The sequence below is a fragment of the Nicotiana tomentosiformis genome, chromosome 8 (assembly GCF_000390325.3).
Source record: "Nicotiana tomentosiformis chromosome 8, ASM39032v3, whole genome shotgun sequence".
Lineage (NCBI taxonomy): Eukaryota > Viridiplantae > Streptophyta > Magnoliopsida > Solanales > Solanaceae > Nicotiana > Nicotiana tomentosiformis.
In genome coordinates this window covers 89,484,755-89,506,721 of record NC_090819.1, presented here as the reverse complement: position 1 = coordinate 89,506,721, position 21,967 = coordinate 89,484,755, and the positions used below count along the sequence as shown (strand labels likewise).

Here is a 21,967-nt window from a genome sequence, read left to right as displayed (position 1 = left end):
GAATTTCGAATCGTGACACGGATTCACTTCAAAGGCATGCACATTGCGCGTGTATCGAGAATGAGTAAAAAGTTTTACAAATCATATTATCACATGCATGTACTTAACCCATCAGCCAAAAAAACGAGAAAAAATAGTCTAAACATGCCTTGAGAGTCCAATTACCTTGAAGATCGCGCATTCAACCTCCAAACAAGATGATATATACTGTTTAGATGACTTCCAATTCTAATAAAGCACAATCACTCTTTTTTCTAAACATATGTAAGTAATATCACTAATTAATTTGGCAATCGAATTATCTCTAAAACCAAGAAAATAAATCATGAAATGATAAAGAAAATGGATTACCCTCATCCTTTTGTGAACAAAAGTCCAGTAGAGCTAAAGAGGAAAAATGAGCTATTTTTCTCTCTTGGGGGCAGTAATATTCCCAGTTAAAATATATTCTCAATTGAAATATTTCGAGAATTTAGATGGGAATAAAATAAAGGCAGAATTGATGATTAGGGAACATTAAAAATACCAGCAGTTCCATAGAGTACCAGATACATTCTCCCAAAGTGATTTTGGCGTGATGCTTAGAATTCTGAAAAATAAACGTAGTCATTATGGAAGTGATTAACTGAAAGTAGCTCGAATTATGTCTACTTATTTATCCACTCATTTATTGTGGTACAAATTAATTTTTTGTTGGAAGGTACATTTGCCTTTTAGTACAAGGATATTGTAGGAGTAAAACTCAAAGGAAGGGCAAAATGGGTGTTCAATTTTTTATGGACATTTAGGTAATTCAACTTTTAGCCGTATGGGCTTCCTATTTTTAGTATAATACGATTAATATGGTGTATGTACTTTCCTGAGGAGAGTGTCTTGTTGTTGTAATTCAAAAGGATAAAGTATATATGGTATCTGAAACTCAAACTAATCAAAAATAGTTTGTGAAACCAAAATCAAAAGCAAGTTTTCATCCTCCAACATATCACTTCTAAGTTACAAATTCAATCCGAAAACACAACTTATCCCCAAATTTATATTTGAAAAAATTAAGGCAAAACAAAAATCCAATGTTTAGAGTTTTGACCAAATGTTTTGAGGTTGACTTTTGGAACCCAAATGTAGCCATGCATTGAGGAACAAGGCATGTTAAAACAGCCAAGTGGCCATGTATGCATGCTAGACTCAAGGGGGCCAAAACCATATCTTATACATTACGTAATTTCACTCTCAAGTTTTACCCTAACATACAAGACCATTATAAAAAAACATGCATGCCAAGATCATATCACTATAAATTTGAGAATAACTTCCTACATTAATCTTCCTAGTTCAATCTGCAGAAATGGCTCAAACCAGTTTCTGCCTTCTCGCCGCCGTCCTCCTCCTCCTTCTGGTGGTTTTGGCCGAGGGAGGACCTCCTAAACCTATGAAAGTGAAATGCCAAGACAGGAAATTCCCCAGTTGTTATCACAAAGACCTTTTCTGCCCTATCACTTGCCCACGTACATGTATAGCTGACTGTGACTCATGTCAACCTGTTTGTGTTCCACCACCACTTCCACCACCAAAACCTCGTTCACCTAAGAAAGTGAAATGCCAAGACAAGAAATTCCCTAGTTGTTATCACAAAAGCTTTGCCTGCCCTGTCAACTGCGCACGTACATGTGTAGCTGATTGTGTCTCATGTCAACCTGTTTGTCCTGTTACAACACCACTTCCACCACTATCTCCTCCATTGATTCCGTCGCCGCCTTCTACCCCAAATTCACCACCATCTCCACCACTAGCTCCACCATTGACTCCGTCGCCTCCTTCTACTCCTAACTCACCACCACCTCCACCATTGACTCCGTCGCCTCCTCCTACCCCTAACTCTCCACCACTTCCACCAGTACTAGCTCCACCATTGGCTCCGACTCCTCCTCCTACCCCTAACTCACCACCACCACCAGATCAAGATGCAGGTGGAAAGAGAGTTTATTGCAAGAATAAGTTGTACCCTCAATGCTACCGCCAGGAGTATCAATGTCCTAGTGATTGTCCCGATACTTGTGAAGTTGATTGTGTCACTTGTAGCCCTGTTTGCAGTAAGATCCTTTTCTCCATTAAGAACTACTACTAGTAATTTCTCTTGTCTATTGAATAGTACTCCTTTTTTCCATTTTATATGACATATTTTCATGTGTAATCCGTTCCAAAAAGATTGACACCTTTATGTATTTAGAAATATTCTTTAACGTCAAACTTCTCGTTTTGTCCTTAGTGACATGCTCTTATAGTCATATAAATGTCATGCATGCTATAACACCCATATAAGCTCTACTAGTATATGATATGTGATCATGTTAATAACCATCTTTTTTCCAACTGCCAAATCCAATATCTGTAATGCATATTAATAATACTTTCTTAGGTTAATTCCTATCTAATATATATTAACCGTGAAGCTGGTGCAATTAATTTGAACGATTCTAAGTCATTTAGGTCTAACTTTTTCTTTGCATAGATGAAATAGAACGGAAATATGAATTTAACTAAGAAGCTGTTATGTTAAGAAATGCTTGGAAATAGTTAAGATTTGTGTAATAACATCTGTTCATTGGCCATTAAGTTTTATATATTGTTGGTAATAATTTCTAGTTCCGGAGGATATTAATTAGAAATGAGTCATCTGGACATGACTTTAACCTTGAATTTTGAACATTGTCATGAGCAGACTGCAATAAGCCAGGGGCTGTTTGCCAAGATCCAAGGTTCATAGGAGCAGATGGACTTACATTCTACTTCCATGGCAAAAAAGATCATGATTTTTGCTTAGTGACCGATTCCAATCTTCACATCAACGCTCATTTCATCGGTAGGAGAAATGAAAACATGAAGAGAGATTTCACTTGGGTACAATCTCTTGGTATTCTTTTCAACAACCATCAACTTTTTATTGGTGCCAAGAAAACATCAACCTGGAACGATGCAGTTGATCGCCTAGACTTAACCTTTGATGGACAACAAATATTTCTTCCTGATCGTGAAGGAGCCAAGTGGGAACCAATATCAGCTCGAGGAGTTTCAATTTCAAGAATCCGCGATACTAATTCTGTTGTGATTGAAGTGGAAGGGAATTTCCAGATAAAAGCTAGAGTGGTACCAATTACTGAAACAGATTCAAGAATTCATAATTATGGTATCACAGAGGAAAATTGCTTTGCTCATTTAGATTTGAGCTTCAAGTTTTACTCATTGAGTGGTAGGGTAAATGGAGTTTTGGGACAGACTTATGCAAGTAATTATGTGAGCAGAGTGCAGATGGGAATTGAAATGCCTGTTTTGGGTGGGGAGAAAGAATTTTCCTCCTCAGATCTTTTCTCAACTGATTGTGCTGTTTCAAGATTTAGTGGCACTCAAATTGATGATAGCGCCACAGAAGAGTTTGATCAGTATGCTGACTTGAAGTGTGCAAGTGGTATGGATGGAAAAGGAGTTGTGTGCAAGAGATGAATAATATTGTCGTTAGTTTCATTATCCTTATGATGTCGCATAATTAGATAACTTCATTGTTGTTGTCAAACCACAATAACTAAAGATACCAAATACTATTACATTATTTTAACGAAATTAAGGAATAAGATTATGATCTATTGTAATAAAGCTGCACTGAATTATATGAGTAATAAAAGCATAAGTACTACTTGTTTACTACACCTGTATTAAGGCACTGCATGGCGGTAAACAAATAATTAAACTGACATATATATATATATATATATATATATATATATATATATATATATATATATATATATATATATATATATATATATATATCTTTAAGCCAGTCAAAAGCAACCACATGAATAACTATTACAATCTATTCATAACCATATAACTACACTCCTAGGTTATACCGAACCAAACAACCAACTCAGGGTCAATCCTGGTGGCTCGACTTTAATAAAAAAACTAGGGGAACATAATACTCCGTACATTAATAAATACCAGTATATAAATACTATTAACAAAAGCCATCCAAATATCTGTGTCTACATAGGGAAATCAAACGAATAAACGAATAATATATGTAGAAGACAATGAATCTTAAATCAATTGCTCTGTTGTTGGGACCTGAAAATCTATAAACAAGCAAAACAATAGGAACAGATCTACACAAACTGTTCCCTCCAATAAATGCTTACCGCCGCCTCAGATTTCTACCCTTCTGAAAGCAACTTGCTGAAATGAAGTAAACAAAGATCCAAACTTTTTACTATACAAGAAAATTGCCAGTCCTTAAATATTCCCAAGATATCTATAACCCTTGGCTTGAGATTCTTCTTGGTCAATCTGATTCATATCAGATCCAAAACATCGGCCAAGATCGATCTCCAATCAAGAAGCTACATTCCTTGATCACAACTTCCAATCAATCACAGTTTCTTAGGCAAGTTGTAAGTCTTTTTAAGGAACTTGGAAGCAGCTTCATCATTTCGGTAGCACAAGACACGTAAAAGGGTGTTCGGTTCAGTTGGGTTCCATTGCCCTGATGTAGGGGGCAAGGGAAGCCTTGACTTTGCGGATGAACCATAAGTTTCCAAAGTTGATCGCCTGAAGCGCTCGATGAGGCTCTCTGCATCAGCTCGGAAAAGAGGAAGTACATCCCTAACTGTTGTTGAGTATTTGTTTATCACATCCACGGGCAATCCGTCCCCATTTGCCCAGAATACATCTTTGAGAGACTTGAAATCGTCCTCTATAATTTGTGAATCCTGCAGAGTGAAAGCCCTAGAAGGTCCTCCGGCAAGCAAAACCAAAAGGAAACCATCAAAGGATGCTCTCATTATGTCTGCAACCATCCGAGTCCGGACTCTTTCATTAACAGTGTTTGATATGATTGTCAGATTCTTCTCGAGTTCTAGAAGGAAAGGCTCAATGCGCGAAGAAGATGGCTCCCCAATATACAGACCATCCCATAAAACAGGACTTAGATCATGAAAGATAATCCTATACGCGACTGCCTCAGAGAGTTGTTGGATCCCCTCGATACAAGCAGCAGGTGAGATTTCAAACTTCTTACCTAACCCATTTGAAAAGTCTTCTACATGAGAAGATTCAGAATTCCTCAAAAGGGTAATAATTCTCTTCTCAAGAACTTCTAGCTCAGTCCGAATTCTGTGGAAAGTATTTATACGTACACACAACTGCAGCACCCCAAATGAGTTATCACCATTCACCGTAGCAACCTGCGAGTTCCTCTTTGTATTAAGTGTCTTATCCTTCTTCTTCCACAACTTTGTAGCAGTGGTACACCTGGTTAGTGCAGGCATGGTTGGAACATATGTGTTCCTTGATCCTACAAATAACACCACTCATTAATGGACATGTTAGGCTATAAAAACTGTGGTCTTTCTATTCATAATAAGATCCAGAAAATTACCACATCCAGACTTTGCCTTTGATACGTAATACTGAAGACATCTATCGAGGCCACTCATCAAGTCCGGGAGCAATGCTGGATGCATTGGTATTGGCAGCTGGAAGAATGAGTCTAAAGTTTCATCAATAATCCTCAGGACTTCAACAGCAGAGGGGGCAAATCCTCCTTCATTAGCTTGAGGATTCCAGACCTTTTTATCACAGAAACAAGATAAGAATGTAAACCAAAGATATAAGATAAGCATAGTTAAAAACAAAATTTAATCAGCAAATTCTACAATCTAAAGGCAGGATTGTAGTGTCAGCCAATAAATAAATGATCTTCTCTGTTGATCAGGAGCAGATGTTATAACAGTGCGGAGTTGGGAAGAACAAGTTTGTATAGGGCCCATGAGATGAAGACCTCAGTTTCCTACAGGTCTGCAGCTATCTTTAATCTAAGGTATCAAGTCTAAAAAGTCTCTTGGGGCTTGTATGTGGTTTACTTAACCTCCTCAAGCAAGGAAAAGTCTGCTCAGAATAATTATCTCATCTTTAAAGCCCAAAATCATGTAATAGGAGGGTTCTGGAAGTGATTTTTCGAGTCTTTTTCTAAGTATATGGTGTCGCTCCATGGTTTCAACTTGTATATACTCTTGGTTCTTACCACAAATCATCAAATTCAGCTGCTGAGGGGTTTGAGCAAGGGAAATGCTATGAGCCTATGATAGAGACAAAAGTTGCCTTCTAACCAAAGCAGATATAAAATAGTTGCTTCCATCTTGTGTGTGGGAAGTTGAAAGCAAATATCAACTGATGAGTCCATACCTCTTGTTGGAGATTCCTGTCAACCCACTCCTTGAGTCTGTCTATTCTTGTCTTGATCCAATCTTTCACCATGTTGCCTATGGCACCTTCAGCTTCAAATGGTGGCATCTCACGGATAATGGCCTTCCCACCATCATCACTGTCCACTGAATCTTCAACAGCAATCTGCACAAGATCTTTCTCCAATTTATCTGCTGCTCTCAGTACTTGTACAGCATCTGGTGTCAATTCCGTTATACCCGAAACAAATTGTTTCAGCTCATTCCCATAGCAAACATGTAGGGTGGCAACAGCCACACCTGCAGCAAAAGGATGCCATCTCTTCAAGATGGGACTAAAAATCTCGTTCTCTTTAGAAGCCAGCTCACCAACATCCTTCGCGAGGATGGCAAGGACAGGAAGAGGATTTGGTTGGTGTCTTGATGCTCTCCTGCTTGAATCCGCCTTCTCCATTAACTGCAATCAAGAAACCAAATTCTAGTTTTAAATTTCACTCTATTCAGATGGTTCATTACATTAACATGTCAGGCTGGGCTTTTATTTTAAGCTAGGCAACAAGGAACTGCACAAAGCACTCACTGCCCTTTCTATAAATATATGGTCACAGAAGGAAATCATTACGAATATACCAAAAATATGAGAATTGTGGCAAAACTTACAGGGAACTAAAACTTCGTACAAGTTTGAGATAGGCTGGTGAAAATTGAAGAAGGATACCAGCCTATGCCCGAAATATGAGAATTCTGGAGAAACTTATAGGAAAGGAAACTTCATACAAGTTTGAGACATGTTCGCAGGGTTTAGCCACTGAAGTATAGGTTTCATGAAAGTGAGACACGGGAAGGCTGGAAATATAACACTACATATCACAGATATGTAAAGAGAGCAGACAAGGAATAGTAAGTGTCCAAACTGATAAAGCTACACTAAGTGTCAACTAAGGCAGTAGGAAGGAATATGACCACGGTAGAAAGTATATCACATTAATCAGAGCGAAAGTAGAATCAGATTGGAAACAACCCAAACAAAAATTGGAGCAATCTAAGATTGATGCAGTATTTTCTGATAAAGGAGATAGATGCAGTATTTTACCCACATTCACATTGATAGACATGCTTTGAGGGATAACAACACTTATACTTCTGTTTGAAAAACGCTTTCCCATAATTTTAAATGTTAAAAATATGCCAGACAAAAAAGGTAAAAAAAATTATGAATCCACACCTTATAATCCTAATTTGTCGATTTAGCATACACTATTAACGTAACTTCGTGAAAGCAGTTAGTCAAAAGGTGGTGCTTATTAAAAAAGTCAACAACGATAATTTTGTCTAAAAGAAATCAAGCCTAATAACTGTTATGTTGCCATTAAAAGTTATAGAAGATGGAACTTGCCTGAGCGAATGCAGTGCGAAGTGATGACCTGATGTAAGTGTCAATTCTACTCCGAGCCACATCAACTTCACCCTTACGCCGCCGACGATACTCATTAGAAATATCTTCGACAAGAATTTTTGCTGCAGATACCCCTATAGATACAATGGTTGGCATTGATTCAATATTTCCGGCATCAAAAGTGTCATGGTAAGCAAGGAGCCTTTTCTCAGCCCAGCCCAACATTGCTGTTAATGTAGAATTCAGAATCTTAGCATATGCAGGATCTTTTGTCGTCTTTGCATCTTTTGCGACTTCAGCTAGCTGACTATCAGCAGCATCTAACAGATCATTCTCCGCTTGTCCAGTTGCAACATAACGATTAAATAAAACCCACGAAAAGCAAATATTGTGAAGCATTTGATTAAGTCCGAGGATTCCCCAAGTTTTCTTTATGAGATCCATAAGTTCATCAACTTCCTCTATGATGGACGCTTCATCATTTACATCAAAGCATGCCTCCAGAAGTATCTCATAGAGTCTGAGATTCAAAGGGAAACCGTCAGCCCAGTGGCATGACTCAAATAGAGATCCATCTGATGATCTATTAGCAAGAGCCATTACAGCTGTACGGAGAACTTGCATTGACTCATTGTTTCTCCCTGTTTCTATTGGACGGTCTAAGGCAGCTTGAATAATTTGCCGCAGCCTCTGCGCAGCAGTATTCGACTTATCCAGTGGCATGTGTGGATGTAAAAGAAGTCCAGCCTCGAGCATTTTTAGATTTCTTTTCTGCCACGCATCGTACTCTCTCTGATCAGTAAAATCTGCAGCTTTGAACTGCTGTAAGAGCTCCAGTGGGAGAACTGTTGACTCAATTCTTCTTCCAACCTGTATCACGCACATTGAAGCATGACTTACTACAGCAAATTGCAACAATTAACCATTCACTCAGCAGTAATAAATCTTCAACGCTCATGAGGTAAGTGCGGAATATTTTACACCAAAATCTTTTTGTTGGAAAGAACAAAGTAAAAGTAAGTCAATAATTTTAAGCCTGACTAATTGTATAATAGCAGTAAAAGACAGATTTCCGTTTCACTCGTGAAAAAAATTGACCGAGAACGCAAAATTTTAAGAGCTAACAGGAAAAAGAGGTAAAACAATATTTCTTCAGCAAAAGACAAAAACATGATGGGTGGTCAATGAAATTACACAAACAGAGCAGAAAAAGCCCATTAAGGAATAATGTTCAAGGTTAGCCACTACATCTAACTATGCCTTAGCTGCATTAAGCAGGTCCATCATCAGAAACGGAAGACGACAGAAACCCTATACATCCTGCAAAATTCGATCACGGAAGCCCAGATTGGCTGATAATATCACAACAGCGAAACAAGATAATAAATGTTAATGAGGACACTGCTAACATAATAAATGGTCAAGATCTGGCTCAAAACCCCCCAAAAAAATACAGCTAGTCAACCTTTAAGGAAGGATAATTAAGGACTGTGTTTAATAAAACGCTTCATTCACCTAATTTAAAAAGAACACAACTAGTCAACCATACTGGATAATACCCATACACAAGTCCAAAGAGGAGAGGACGCTCCGAAGTCGTATATAGAAGGAAATTTTGAGACTCAGAAAGAACTACTTGAATTTATTTTAATCCAATCCTCCAAAAACTGAAAGGAAAAATTATCCCCAAAAAAATTCCTAAGTTCAAATTGAACATTGCATTAAGCATTTAAAAGCTCTAACCCCAGTATATTGGTACCACAAGGACTGAAATGACACTTGGAATTCGCCTCAACCTGAATAAAATTGTTATTCTTAAGGCAGCAATAAAGTAGCAGTTAATAACATAAATTGAGCAATTTTTCCTAACAGATCCAACTTGTAAATTGCAACCCATCAAAAAAATACAAACTTTATCAAGAATTAACATTAATATACCCAATAATATATTTTTAAAATGCAAAAATTAATGCTTATTCCCTAACATATCAAACTTGTAAAATCCAACCCACCTAAAAATGCAAACTTTACCAAGAACTACCATTTATCCACAGCAAAATAACAGTACAAGACTGCACAAACTAGTGACAATTCACTCGGATATCAAACTTGTAAAATGCAACGCCCACCAAAAGATGAAGACTTTATCAAGAATTAACACTAATATACCCAAAAATTATATAAAAAGCAGAAACTAGTGCTAATCTCTAACAGATCAAACTTGTAAAATCCAACCCACCTAAAAAAGAGCAAACTTTAGAAGAAATTACCATTTATATACCCCCCAAAAACACAAACTAGTGATAATTCACACAGATATCATACTTGTAAAATGCAACCCACCAAAAAAAACTTTATCAAGAATTTACATTAATATGCATAAATAGAGCATATGATTACACACACGTACACACACACACACATTCTATTGCTAAGTGAGGTACCTGGCCAGCAGCAATTCTCAAAAGGGCTCTACGAATTCTGGAATCAACACTCTCAGAGACCTTCATTTGAACCCTCATAAGCTCCCCTACAGTTACGGGCTTCTTGGGCTTCCCACCGGAGCCCGGACTCCCCTCCGCCCGCTTAATGCCCGAGCTAGAGCTAGATCGAAGGCCCAAAGCTTTCTTCATCTTAGAAGCAGCAGTAGAAGTAAGAGATCTCTGCATAGAAGGTGAAGATGAAGACGAATTGGAATTCGACGACGATGGTGACGGTGACGGAGATCGGTCGGTGGGAATGTAGGTTAAGGCTTTTCCGGTGGAAGTACGGCAAGCAGCTACGAAGATCTCGTAGGCTGTTTCACGGAGGTCGGAGGCGGAGAGTGACGGAGTTAGGTCAGAGAATGGTGATGGGAGTGGAGATAAGGCGGCGGAGCTGCTGGAAGTTGAGTACCGGCAGCTGCTGGTGGTGGATACGGCAGCGGTAGCGGCGGCGCCGGTGGATTCCCTACGGGAATAGCCTAAAGTACGGTCTCTGAAGAGAGACGCCATTGTCTTGTAGAGAGAGAAAGTAGGGAGGGGGGGGGGGGGGGGGGGGTTCTGTAGTTTCAGTACTACTAAGATTTTGGAAAGACGAGTAAAGAGAGAAGAGAATATAGGAGTAGTCCTCTTTCCCTTTTTTCTTTCTTTTTCCTTTTCAATTTTTGACTTTTTCTTTAGGAAATTAATGACTTAATTTATATTTAACAGAAAAATAATAATATTGGAATTTAATGATAGAGTATGCCGAAACTTACATTAACTACTTCTGCAAATAATATTATAAATGACTTTAGTTTATTTGTAAAAACATTATGGTTCAATACTGTTGATTTATTTACATTGAAGATTAAACAGTCAATAAATGAGTGTAGGAAAAAAAAATCTAAGAAGATTTCATTAGATAGATATTGTCTTAATTGTCAAATTACATAAATTTCTATTAGCATTTGAATGACTTTTATTCTTATTTCAAGAACTAGTATACAATTCAAGTACTTGAATAGTATTAATTACTAAATTTTATTTTTTATTATAATTATACGGATAACACTAACAGTTTAAAAGCTGCATCACTCTACGCAAAATTAGTAATAAATTAAAAAATCGAGTGAAATTATCTTTTACTAAATAAAGTAGGAGTTTAAACTTGGTGTGTTTGAAATGTTTCTCAAAATATAACAAAATTAAAATTTTAAAAAAAGAAAATAAATCTTTGGGTGATGTGATGAACCTCATACAAATTGTATGACTAAACTTGACTGTCCAATTTTTTCTACATAGAAAATGAAAGAGACTAGACCATGATCTCCTAACTGTAAACATTTCACCTATCATATTCATATAAATCATACTATTTGGTGTATGTTGGGAAGAAAAGGGTAGGGAAATTGGCTGGAATGTGAAGGATATTAGTTGGAGTTTGATGCTAGTCTTCTTGATATTTGGGATACTAGCCACTAGCCCACACACATACATATTTTACAAGAATGTGTGTACTTCCACTTTTTTCTTTGCCCAATTTTGTTTCGTTTAAAGAAGAAGAATAATTAAAGAGTGTGAAATGACATAGATAATTAAATAGAGTGAAGGCGGTGGCAGAAAATCTGGGCATGTTCTCATTGTGTTATAGGTCCCATATTTTATTGTTTAGAAGCATAGATGCACATGACTATATATATATATAATATGGTTAGTTAGTTAGTTAAATGATAAACCCTTAATGAGATAGCAGATAGTTTCACAAATGCTTCATTACTAAATCTAAGTATTGGAAATTAAAAATAAAATTAAATTGGAATTGACTTTATGAGAATGTAGCAAATTTGACTAAATCTTCACTTTTAAGGATGAGTTTGTTATGTTTTAAACTAAACATTCATACTAGCAAAGTAGGAATTGAAAAGAGGTTCACCAAGGTTAATCTACAAAGCAGTTTTTTTAGTCAAATTATTATTTTAATTAATATTTTCTTAAGATGCGAATTTTATTGAATATAAATTCAATAAAATTATTTGGACCATTTTAAATATATTAATCCAAATAAATATTATGAGCTAATATAATTGAATTAATTATTTAAGTTCAATAAATATTGACTGGGCTAGCCCATTTAATTAGGCTACAAGTGATGAGCCCACTTTATTAGGCTCAAGATGTCATCTTCCTAGAGGCCCAATGCCATGTGTCAAATGACATGGCGCGCCAAGTCAAATGGAAGAGTCAATATGATCATGTCACGTGTCAAAATAACAAAGCATGCCAAGTCACATTAGAAGGCCAATGAAACCGCGCCACATGTGCAAGTGACATGTTTTGGCCAATCAAATGCGGCTTTGTCACTCTTCAATCTGATTGGTCGGAAAGAGTTTGTTCTTATCATAACACTTCCATCCCACAACTATAAATAGGGGTTTTCATAACCCAGAAAATATACCAGAAGTTATAACAAGAAGCAAGAGAGAACTCGTGGATCAAACGCCGCAAATTTCTCTACAAGTTTCAAGCTTCAAGCAATCAAGTTCAAGCTCAAGAACGAAGAACAAGTCAAGATTCAAGGAGTACGAGTTCAAATCAAAGTCCGTGCTAGTTGAATTCAAGATCATCGTTCGTGGAAATAAATATAGATTCAAGATCAAGCTCAAAGGCCCTTGGATTTATTTACTATTGGAAAGAAGAATCAGGGAATTCATAGAGATTGTACACTCATATCATTTGAAATCAAATATTACGATTATTGCAATATTTTTCGGTCTTGATTTTATTTTCTCGACGCAATTTATTGTCTACAACGTGCAAAAAATAAAAATGGCAAGTAAAACAACAAAGGAAATTTTATTGGCTTTATAATCGTTGCTATCGGCCTTTTCACTACTCATAAAATATATATTCACATACTAGATACAACTACAATGAGAATATTCTAAGAAAGACAAAGTTTAAAGCGCATTAATTCATGATATAAAATTGTTTGTGTTATTTCTTAATTTTGATTTCTTTTCGTTATGATAGAAGACTTCAGAACACATTACGCATTTAGCGTGCTGGTTGGTTTTACCTTTGAAAAACTTCTTAAAATTAAAATTTAGCGTGTGTAATTACTTGCAATTTTATAGAAATGATTGGCTCTACCCCTAATTTTATAATTTGATTAGGACGCGACTAGTTTTTATTCTTGGGAGCAGGTAATTGAAGATTGGCTCGTATAGTCGTATAATCGTATTAAGGAATTCTTAAGTCAAATTTAGAAACTTGTTTAAATAGATAAAGGTCAGTACCATATACATCAAGACTGAAAGTGACTTGTGTAATTAATTTTCTAGTCATTATTATATTATTGGCACTTGGTCAAGCTGTTTCAGTTTAGTATGTACAAGAAAGCATTTCGTATGGTTTTAGTTTTCTACAATCAATTTGTTTCGACTAAAATTTTCACAACCTTTGCAAATAAGATCCCAAAGAAAAATAGAAAAGGAGAAAAAGTATTTTGGATGGCCCATTATCTTATCATTAACAATTTATTTTATGGAGTAATAATAATACTTAGCATGATAATTACTAAGTTGAAAGTGACAGTTGGTCCAATGATTAGGACAGCTGCCCTCCCTAAGTGACAGAGAAATCCCAACAAGACAAAGTACACATGCTTACAGCAGCAACCAAGGGCGGCCCGACCCTATGCAACCCAAAAATTTAAGGGCCCAAAATTAATATTTCTCTAGTATATTATTTATATAATTATCTTTTATTATTTATAAATTTATTTTTTTATTATCATATTAATTTTTAATAACTCGATATCTCCCTCTAATTAATATAACTAAAATAGTTTTCTGTTATTCTTATTTTATTTTTTTATTTAAATTATATTTCTCTATTCATTAGTTAGTCATGTAATTATATATAATGATCTAATTTATTATTTATTTTTCTTACATAAATTATACTTTCTTCGTCCCAATTTATATGAAAGTGTTTGACTGGATATGGAGTTTATGAAATATAGGAAGGCTTTTGAAACTTGTAATCTTAAATAAATCATAGAAATTTGTGGGCTAGAAATCATCTCATTAATGGTAAAAAGAAAAATCTAAAGTTGAATTGTTACAAAATATAGAAAGGGACTTACTAAAAAAAAAAAAGGAGTCACTTATGTTTTTTGGGTTCTCTCATTTCAATTGTGATGCAATCTAACGTTAAATTCATTTAATTTTCGGTATTTTATAAAACTAAGTTCTCATTTTTTTATTTCACATCCTCACTTGTCTAATTTTTTTAAAGTAGGATAGACTACGTGGAATTAATTAACTTTAGCTGATAAAACAAAATTATTTGTTACTTCCTGGCAAGAATATTGGTTTTTAACATTTTCAAAAATATAAGTTACATAAATAAATACCAGATAAAAAGTACTTTTATAGTAAAATGTATTCAAATATACAAAGTTGTGGTAAAAAGGAGAGAGATTTGATTCTCTAAATAGTAGTAGTAGTTAGTAATAATGCCATATAAAATAATAAAATAAGTACTAATATTTAATCCCTTCATACAGTAGTAATGATATAGATACTCGCATCTAATTTCTACTGTCGAGGTTTTATTTTAAGATGTAATATTCTTAAAATGAGGGTGAATGGGAAATGGAGGGAAAATGAAATTTTGAGTAAAATTTTAAGTTTCCCCCTCTTAACAATGAGACATTGTCCCATATTGGAAGTGGAAGACATTTTTGGTGGGTATATATATAATTGCTCTTCTTGTAGCTCTTAAAGAGTTAAGAAGAAAGCAAGCCTCGCGCCGTCGTCGTCGTCGCTCGCTCGGCTCGGCTTCGGCTACGGCTACGGCTTCGGCTTCGGCTTCGGCTTCGGCTTGAAGGGTGGACGTTTGGTCTTGCACTCCTTCTTGGCTGCTATATATATGAGCAGCAAATGTTGAAGAAAGATACTCAACTCAACATACAATTCGCTCAACAAATTGGCTATATATTGCATTCCTTCCTCTCAGAACTTCCATACGTTTTTCTGAGTATATACTCCTTCGTTCTGCATTGTTTTTTAACTTCAAACAAAGCAACTGTAAGTGTGATTTGCTACCGAACTTTGTGTTCGCCGAAACACTGGGGTTTGAAGTACCGCTACACCAGTGTGTTATTCGTTCTATCCTGGGAGGAAATAATCCATTACCTTGGGTACTAGGAGGGGATTAAATTCCTTAAGGAAACACTGTGAATTCAGTGGGCTCGAATTTATTATTATTGTTTCATTACGTTAACTTATATTTTGCAGAATTAATATTTACAAATACAGGAATATTGACGGGAATAACATCTACTACTCCCTCTTAAATCATAATTTTTTTAAAGGTAAAATGTAATTGATTATTTCTGGTGCTAAAGATTTTAGAAAGTTTGTTCTATATGAAACTTAATGTTACATTAATCAAAGTAGCTCAAAATCTATGTTTTTCTTTTTCTTCTTAAGGAATCGACAGTAGACGTCAAAAAGCAAAAATAAAATAAATATATGAATATAAATCTAGTGACAACTAGCATATATTGAAATAGCTTCCGAGTCATTGCAGTGATGATGATATTCTGTACCTTAGTAACGCGAATTTGCAATTTAGATGAATGGAGAGTATAAATATCATTATAAATTTTTCCCCCTCCATTTTTTTTTGTCCTAACAAATATTGGTTTAAAATAAACGTACTAACATGACTAAAATTTTATTAATTCAAAATTATTGATATCATTTATATAATAAATATTTTTTATTCCATTGTCTCATACTAATTTTCGCTAGACCTATATGAATTTCATATGATTCAACGTTCTTAGACAACTTCTCTCCATGTTGATTTTATGCATATCTAGTCCCCTAGTAAATATCTTCACTTGCCATGATTAGACACCTCTACATATGGAGGTCAGACATAACATATGAATAAATCATCCCAAATACTCATTTTACGCTCTAGCCATATGTGTTATTTACATCTTATGCTAATTGTGATCATTTTTGTTCTTCTCATAAACGAATAGCAATTGCGAAGAAATCCATATCTTCTCCAGAGGGATTATCATATTGATGATGTTGAACTTGAACATTAAATTGTGTTTTTGTCCTTTTCATTTGATAATCAACCATATTCTGATTAAAATCTAGTCTCATAAAACTTATGCACTCGACCGCCTCAATGTGCATGTGAATATCATTCTATAGAGTTTCTTTTTATTTAATGAGAATAGAATTTTAACTGTAATGTATTAGATTTATAGTAATTCATAAGGAAGATTCTGAACTACTCTACAAAAATGAAAAACAAGGTGCTGAATTGACGGAGATGGAGATGGAGAAACCGTAGATGGGAACACACGATTGAGAGAAGGAGAGAAAATATATGAAAAATAGGGGCAGAGCGACCGGGCCAGACGAGATTCCGGTGGAATTTTGGAAGTGTGTGGGGAGAGTAGGTTTAGAGTGGCTGACTAGGTTGTTTAATATCATTTCTAAGGGGAAGAGGATACCGGATGAGTGGAGGTGGACTACGGTGGTTCCATTGTATAAGAACAAAGGTGATATCCAGAGTTGTAACAATTATAGGGGTATCAAATTACTGAGTCATACCATGAAAGTGTGGGAGAGAGTGGTTGAAGCGAGGGTGAGGATGACAGTGTCTGTATCCGACAACCAGTTCGAGTTCATACCGGGTCGTTCGACTACAGAAGCTATACACCTTGTTAGAAGGTTGGTGGAACTATACAGAGAGAGGAAGAAGGATTTGCACATGGTGTTTATTGACCTAGAGAAAGCGTATGACAAGGTTCCTAGAGAAATTCTCTGGAGATGCCTGGAGGCAAAAGGTGTGTCGGTTTCCTACATTATAGCGATTAAGGACATGTATGATGGGGCTAAGACTCAGGTTAGGACAGTAGGAGGCGACTCTGAGCATTTTCCGGTTGTAATGGGGTTACACCAAGGTTCTGCGCTCAGTCCGTTCTTATTCTCCCTGGTGATGGACGCGTTAACACACCATATTCAAGGGGATGTGCCATGGTGCATGCTATTCGCCGATGACATAGTTCTGATTGATGAGTCGCGAGCCGGTGTTAACGAGAGATTGGAGGTTTGGAGACAGGCTCTTGAGTCTAAGGGTTTCAAGCTGAGCAGGACGAAGACGGAATACCTGGAGTGTAAGTTCAGCGCTGAGCCAGGGGAAGAGGGCGTGGATGTGAGGCTTGATTCGCAGGTCATCCCGAGTAGAGACAGCTTTAAGTACCTTGGTTCGGTTATCCAGGGGGGAGGGGAGATCGACGAGGATGTCACACACCGTATTGGGGTAGGATGGATGAAGTGGAGGTTAGCATCTGGAGTCTTGTGTGACAAGAGAGTGCCACCGATACTCAAAGGTAAGTTTTATAAAGCGGTGGTTAGACCGGCCATGATGTATGGGGCCGAGTGTTGGCCCGTCAAGAACTCACATATCCAAAAGATGAAAGTGGCAGAAATGAGGATGTTGTGGTGGATGTGCGGGCACACTAGGATAGATAAGATTATGAATGATGATATCAGGGAGAAGGTGCATGTGGCTCCCATTGATGACAAGATGCGGGAAGCGAGGCTTAGATGGTTCGGACATGTTCAGAAGAGAAGCCCAGATGCTCCAGTACGGAGGTATGAGCAACTGGTTGTGGATGGCACGAGAAGAGGTAGAGGGCGACCTAAAAAGTATTGGGGAGAGGTGATCAGGCAGGATATGGCGAGGCTCCAGATTTTCGAGGACATGACATTTGATAGGAAGATGTGGAGGTCGAGTATTAGGGTTGTAGGTTAGGAGGTAGTTGAGTCGTGCCTTACTTCGTACCATTGTGGGACTAGCCATATATGGTTTTTGTCTAAGATAGCTATTGGCAATGTTGTGGCTTACTATTTCGCTTTTCAGTGCATGTCCTATTTACTAGCTATTGCTTTTGCTTTGCATCTTTCTTCTAGATTTCATGGTGTTCCTATTTTTCTTATGATTGTTGTGGTGATACTAATATTTACTAATATTGTCTCCCTTTGCTTTGCATCTTTCTTCTGGATTTCATGGTGTTCCTATTTATTTTATGATTGTTGTTGTGATACTAATATTGTTTCTTTTTTGTCATTTTGTCATTTTGTCTTTTTATTTTTTTGAGCCGAGGGTCTTTCGGAAACAGCCTCTCTACTCCTTCGGGGTAGGGGTAAGGTCTGCGTACACACTATCCTCCCCAGACCCCATTAGTGGGATTTTACTGGGTTGTTGTTGTTGTTGTTTGTTATTCAATGAAACAATACACTATATCCCGCTATTTATACATTGTGACTATGATTAACAAAATAACTATAATTAGCTAACCTACTAACCACCTTCTAACAAACTTAGTATGTACTAATAAATAGACTGAAAAGCCACAATGTTAAAATACTCTAGGATATCAGTGTCAACTACAAAAATTTATTTCTAACTCTAGCTTAATGCTTGATGCAAGAAAGAAAAGAGAGAGAATAGAAAAATAATGAAAAGTTCACTTACTACCCTCTTGAATATCTATGATGATTTCCTCTGTTCTATAATAAGTAGAGGGAGAGGTAACAAAATATATTCTGTCATATTTTTTTGTATGATAAACTGTTATACTAGCAATGTTGGGAATAAGAGTTGGGTGGATAAAACTTTTCCCAAACACGCCTTTATCATTAGTGGATTGGTTCAAAATTGCCCCTCAATTATAGAAAATAGAAGAATTTGTCATTCGCTTGACCTTGATCCCAAATATGCCCTTATCATGAGTGGACTGGCTCATATTTGTCCTCAAAATTAACGGACTTCTAATTTTTTTATTTTTGCCCATTTAAAATTTATTTTATAATTAAGATAGAGTGTTACCTTGCAGGACAATAATCTTAACCCCCAAAGCTTATTAAAAAAAATTAACCAAAAAAATTACATATACCCAAGATGGTTAAAACAACTGAAAACTAATTACTCTCCTAAAATTTAACAACAATTAAATAGAACATCAATTCTAGAAAACTAATTATTTTTTCATAAGAAAATAAATAATCTTCAAGAATCCACATATAACTGCAATTGCATAGACAAAAGAGTATTGATCTTCACAAAGACAGAAACTAGGAGAGAGAAAACTTAATAGTTATCTTTTAAGCAAAATAAAATATTTTGTGAATCTCTGCTTTTGAATTTGATATGTATTTGTGGAAAAAAAATTCTATATGTTTGTTTTCCTTCTTCTTATTTTTTATCTTGTTGTTTTAAAAATAGAAGTTAAATAAAAATTTTGACCTTAAAATAAAGAAGTTAATCGAAAAAAATGAATTCGGCCAGTATTGATGAGCAAATATGAGCTAGTCCGTTCTTAACAAGGGCATATTCGGTTGCAAATTCAAACAGAGTGCAAATTTGTTCTATTTCCTATCATGGTGTAACGTAAAAGTATATATTTGAGACAAATAAGGATAAATTACTTTATTTCTCATAGTTGAAAGACATTTTTGGCCCTCTTCCGAATTAGTAGATTTCATGTTCTTTTGGCAAGTTGCCACGAAGTTGACGAGGGAGGTAAATGCAACTTAAAAAATTATGAGGGTGCAAAGCACAATGTGATGATCTAATTAAAAGGGGGAAATTTTATTCATCTAAAAGAGCAGGTACAAATATCGAACAATGAAGATACAAGTACAAACATAGCCCCCACAAGTACTGTGTTGCAATTGACAATGGAAAAAGTGGGCGATGATTTATTAGCTCTGATAATCAATAGGATTCATGATCCTGCCTATAGAAAGTCCATTTCTCAAGTTTGTAAGCAATGGTTCAGAGTTGAAGGCTTAACTCGATCATCCGTACGTGTTTTTGAACCCAATCTTGTACTTAATTTCCTTCCAAGATTCCCTAATTTGCTCAAATTTGAATCATCTGAACATATCACAAATACCCATCTTGAAATCTTGGCTGAAAATTGCCCCAGAATCCAAGTTCTTAACCTCTGTTTCAAGAAAAAGAACAGATTTTGTGATGAAATGGATGAAAATTTAATCTTGGACGATTTTGATGAAAATGGTTTGTGTTTTATTGCAAAGATTTGTTCTTGTTTGAATACAGTTAATTTGAGGAAGAGAAGTGGAGTTGGAGATGCTGGGGTTGTTTCTCTTGTTAGCTTTTTGCCAAAGTTAATAGCTTTAGAATTAGGTTTTTGTGATAAGGTTAGTGATGACTCACTTAGAGTTATTGGAAGTGGTAGCTGCTCTTTGAAGAGCTTGAATTTACAGGGTTGTTGGTTAGTATCAGATGAGGGCTTGAAATCATTGGCAGAAGGGCCTCTTAGGATTAGTTTGAAGAAACTAATTCTTGCTGAATGTGATAGGATTTCGGATCGTGGGGTATTGAGTTTGATGCAAATGCGTTGCTTAGAGGAATTGGATTTGGCAGAATGTGGACCGAATGTGACTGATATTGCTGGTGAGGCAATTGCTTCGAGTGAGATTCTTAAGAGGTTGAACTTGTCGTGGCTTGTTAATGTATCTGATGCTACTGTTGTTGCTCTAGCTGAAGGTTGCAAGAATCTTAATGCTCTTAATTTAACTGGCTGTGAATTTGTCACTGGTGAAGGCATTCGTGCTTTGACAAAGCATAGGTCATTGAAAGAGCTTGTTTTGACTAGTTGTGAGAAGCTTAGTGGATATGATTTGGAAGAGTTGGTACTAGGATGCCAGACATTAGAACACATTGTGGTTGATAGAAGGTTGAGGATGTGGGTTCCTTTGGAAGTGCAGGATAATATAATGAGAGAACACTGTTGGATAGATTGGAAATAACAGATGAAATGGGAGGGTTGAATATCTCAGTTGATATGCATTGATCTGTTTTCAGGGTCCCCTCATTTCCTGATACCTTAAGCAGTTGTTTACTTCAGGTGCAATTTCTGCCCAGTTCCCATTATTTATAGCTGAAATGTTCCTTGTAGCAAAACAAATGTGCAGGGTACTTTTTAATGAACTTGGATACCGTGCTATTGGCATGTGCTGCTTAATATTATGCATATACATTTCAATTTGGAGAACGCATATAGCAGATTTTGGAGATATGGTAATTCAAGAATCTCTTCCTTAAGAGGAAGTAAGCAAAAATGAAGGCCTTTGGTGAAAGTAAGACCACTTCGAATCTTTGTGGCTTGCTATATTTTCTCTTAGCTAACCTATTGTGAACACTAGTTGTAATTCTTAAGTAGAAAAAGGAAACAAACATCACCATTCTGCAGCATTATGAACCATGCTTCGGTATAGGTTTCTTGTTAATCCGAGGTTATGCATGATGATGACAGAATGCACAATTCAAATCCTCCATATTCTGTAATTGTTGGAAAGCTGGTGAAGCTCATCTTGTGGAACATCGGGGGGAATGACATCATGTACACCTTTGGAAAATTTCCCATTTTACTAGACTATTTAGGGCTGCAAATCATCCGACTTTCCAAACGTCACAATAAAAGCATATCTTGAAACCTCTTTCCTGAAAAGATTGTACGTGCAACGATGCCGTCCTGCGCTACTTTTCAATGTTTCATAAGCTTCTTTGTGGTCTGGGTAACTGTTCATGAGTTCTCCTTCTTCTTTTTCTCTTATCCTTGTTAGTCAGCTCTCGGATATTGTGGTCGCTGGGTTCATTTTAGACCTAACTGTTCTCTCATATTTGGGAGAACAACTCCAAAGAGGTTTGGTTGAGTGCCAGTCTTTTAAGTAAGGAGTTTATTAAACCACCTGCGACAAGCTATTTCTCCATTTACTGCACAGAGTCTCTTCACAACTTTGGAG

General features: G+C 36.2%; 3 protein-coding genes across 3 annotated transcripts; 2 read left to right on the top strand and 1 right to left on the bottom strand.

Moving 5' to 3' along the window:
* The first annotated feature begins 1,277 nt into the window (after window positions 1–1,277).
* Window positions 1,278–3,693, top strand: LOC104117078 (uncharacterized). Its single transcript, XM_009628060.4, has 2 exons — window positions 1,278–2,087; window positions 2,717–3,693. The coding sequence occupies exons 1-2, from the start codon at window positions 1,343–1,345 to the stop codon at window positions 3,493–3,495; spliced, it is 1,524 nt and encodes a 507-aa protein (XP_009626355.1). The 5' UTR covers window positions 1,278–1,342; the 3' UTR covers window positions 3,496–3,693.
* Window positions 3,694–3,984: 291 nt separating this feature from the next.
* On the bottom strand, window positions 3,985–10,680 carry LOC104117079 (protein unc-13 homolog). The gene is made up of 5 exons (XM_009628061.4): window positions 10,074–10,680; window positions 7,630–8,499; window positions 6,235–6,690; window positions 5,429–5,618; window positions 3,985–5,344 (listed from the first exon to the last, which is right to left on the bottom strand). Exons 1-5 carry the CDS (start codon window positions 10,620–10,622, stop codon window positions 4,422–4,424), a joined length of 2,988 nt encoding a protein of 995 aa, XP_009626356.1. The 5' UTR covers window positions 10,623–10,680; the 3' UTR covers window positions 3,985–4,421.
* Window positions 10,681–19,873: 9,193 nt separating this feature from the next.
* Window positions 19,874–20,971, top strand: LOC104117081 (uncharacterized). The gene has a single exon (XM_018777935.2). The coding sequence runs from the start codon at window positions 19,874–19,876 to the stop codon at window positions 20,969–20,971; it is 1,098 nt and encodes a 365-aa protein (XP_018633451.2).
* Window positions 20,972–21,967: the final 996 nt, after the last annotated feature.

What these genes read in the sequence shown, in the direction of transcription:
- LOC104117078 (XM_009628060.4), top strand. Translation starts at nt 1,343, where the DNA reads ATGGCTCAAACCAGTTTCTGCCTTCTCGCCGCCGTCCTCCTCCTCCTT. An exon ending in CACTTGTAGCCCTGTTTGCA is followed by an intron (nt 2,088 to 2,716) that starts GTAAGATCCTTT and finishes TGTCATGAGCAG; the next exon opens with ACTGCAATAAGCCAGGGGCT.
- LOC104117079 (XM_009628061.4), bottom strand. Translation starts at nt 10,622, where the DNA reads ATGGCGTCTCTCTTCAGAGACCGTACTTTAGGCTATTCCCGTAGGGAA. An exon ending in TGAGAATTGCTGCTGGCCAG is followed by an intron (nt 8,500 to 10,073) that starts GTACCTCACTTA and finishes TGCGTGATACAG; the next exon opens with GTTGGAAGAAGAATTGAGTC. An exon ending in TTCGCACTGCATTCGCTCAG is followed by an intron (nt 6,691 to 7,629) that starts GCAAGTTCCATC and finishes TCTTGATTGCAG; the next exon opens with TTAATGGAGAAGGCGGATTC.
- LOC104117081 (XM_018777935.2), top strand. Translation starts at nt 19,874, where the DNA reads ATGGAAAAAGTGGGCGATGATTTATTAGCTCTGATAATCAATAGGATT.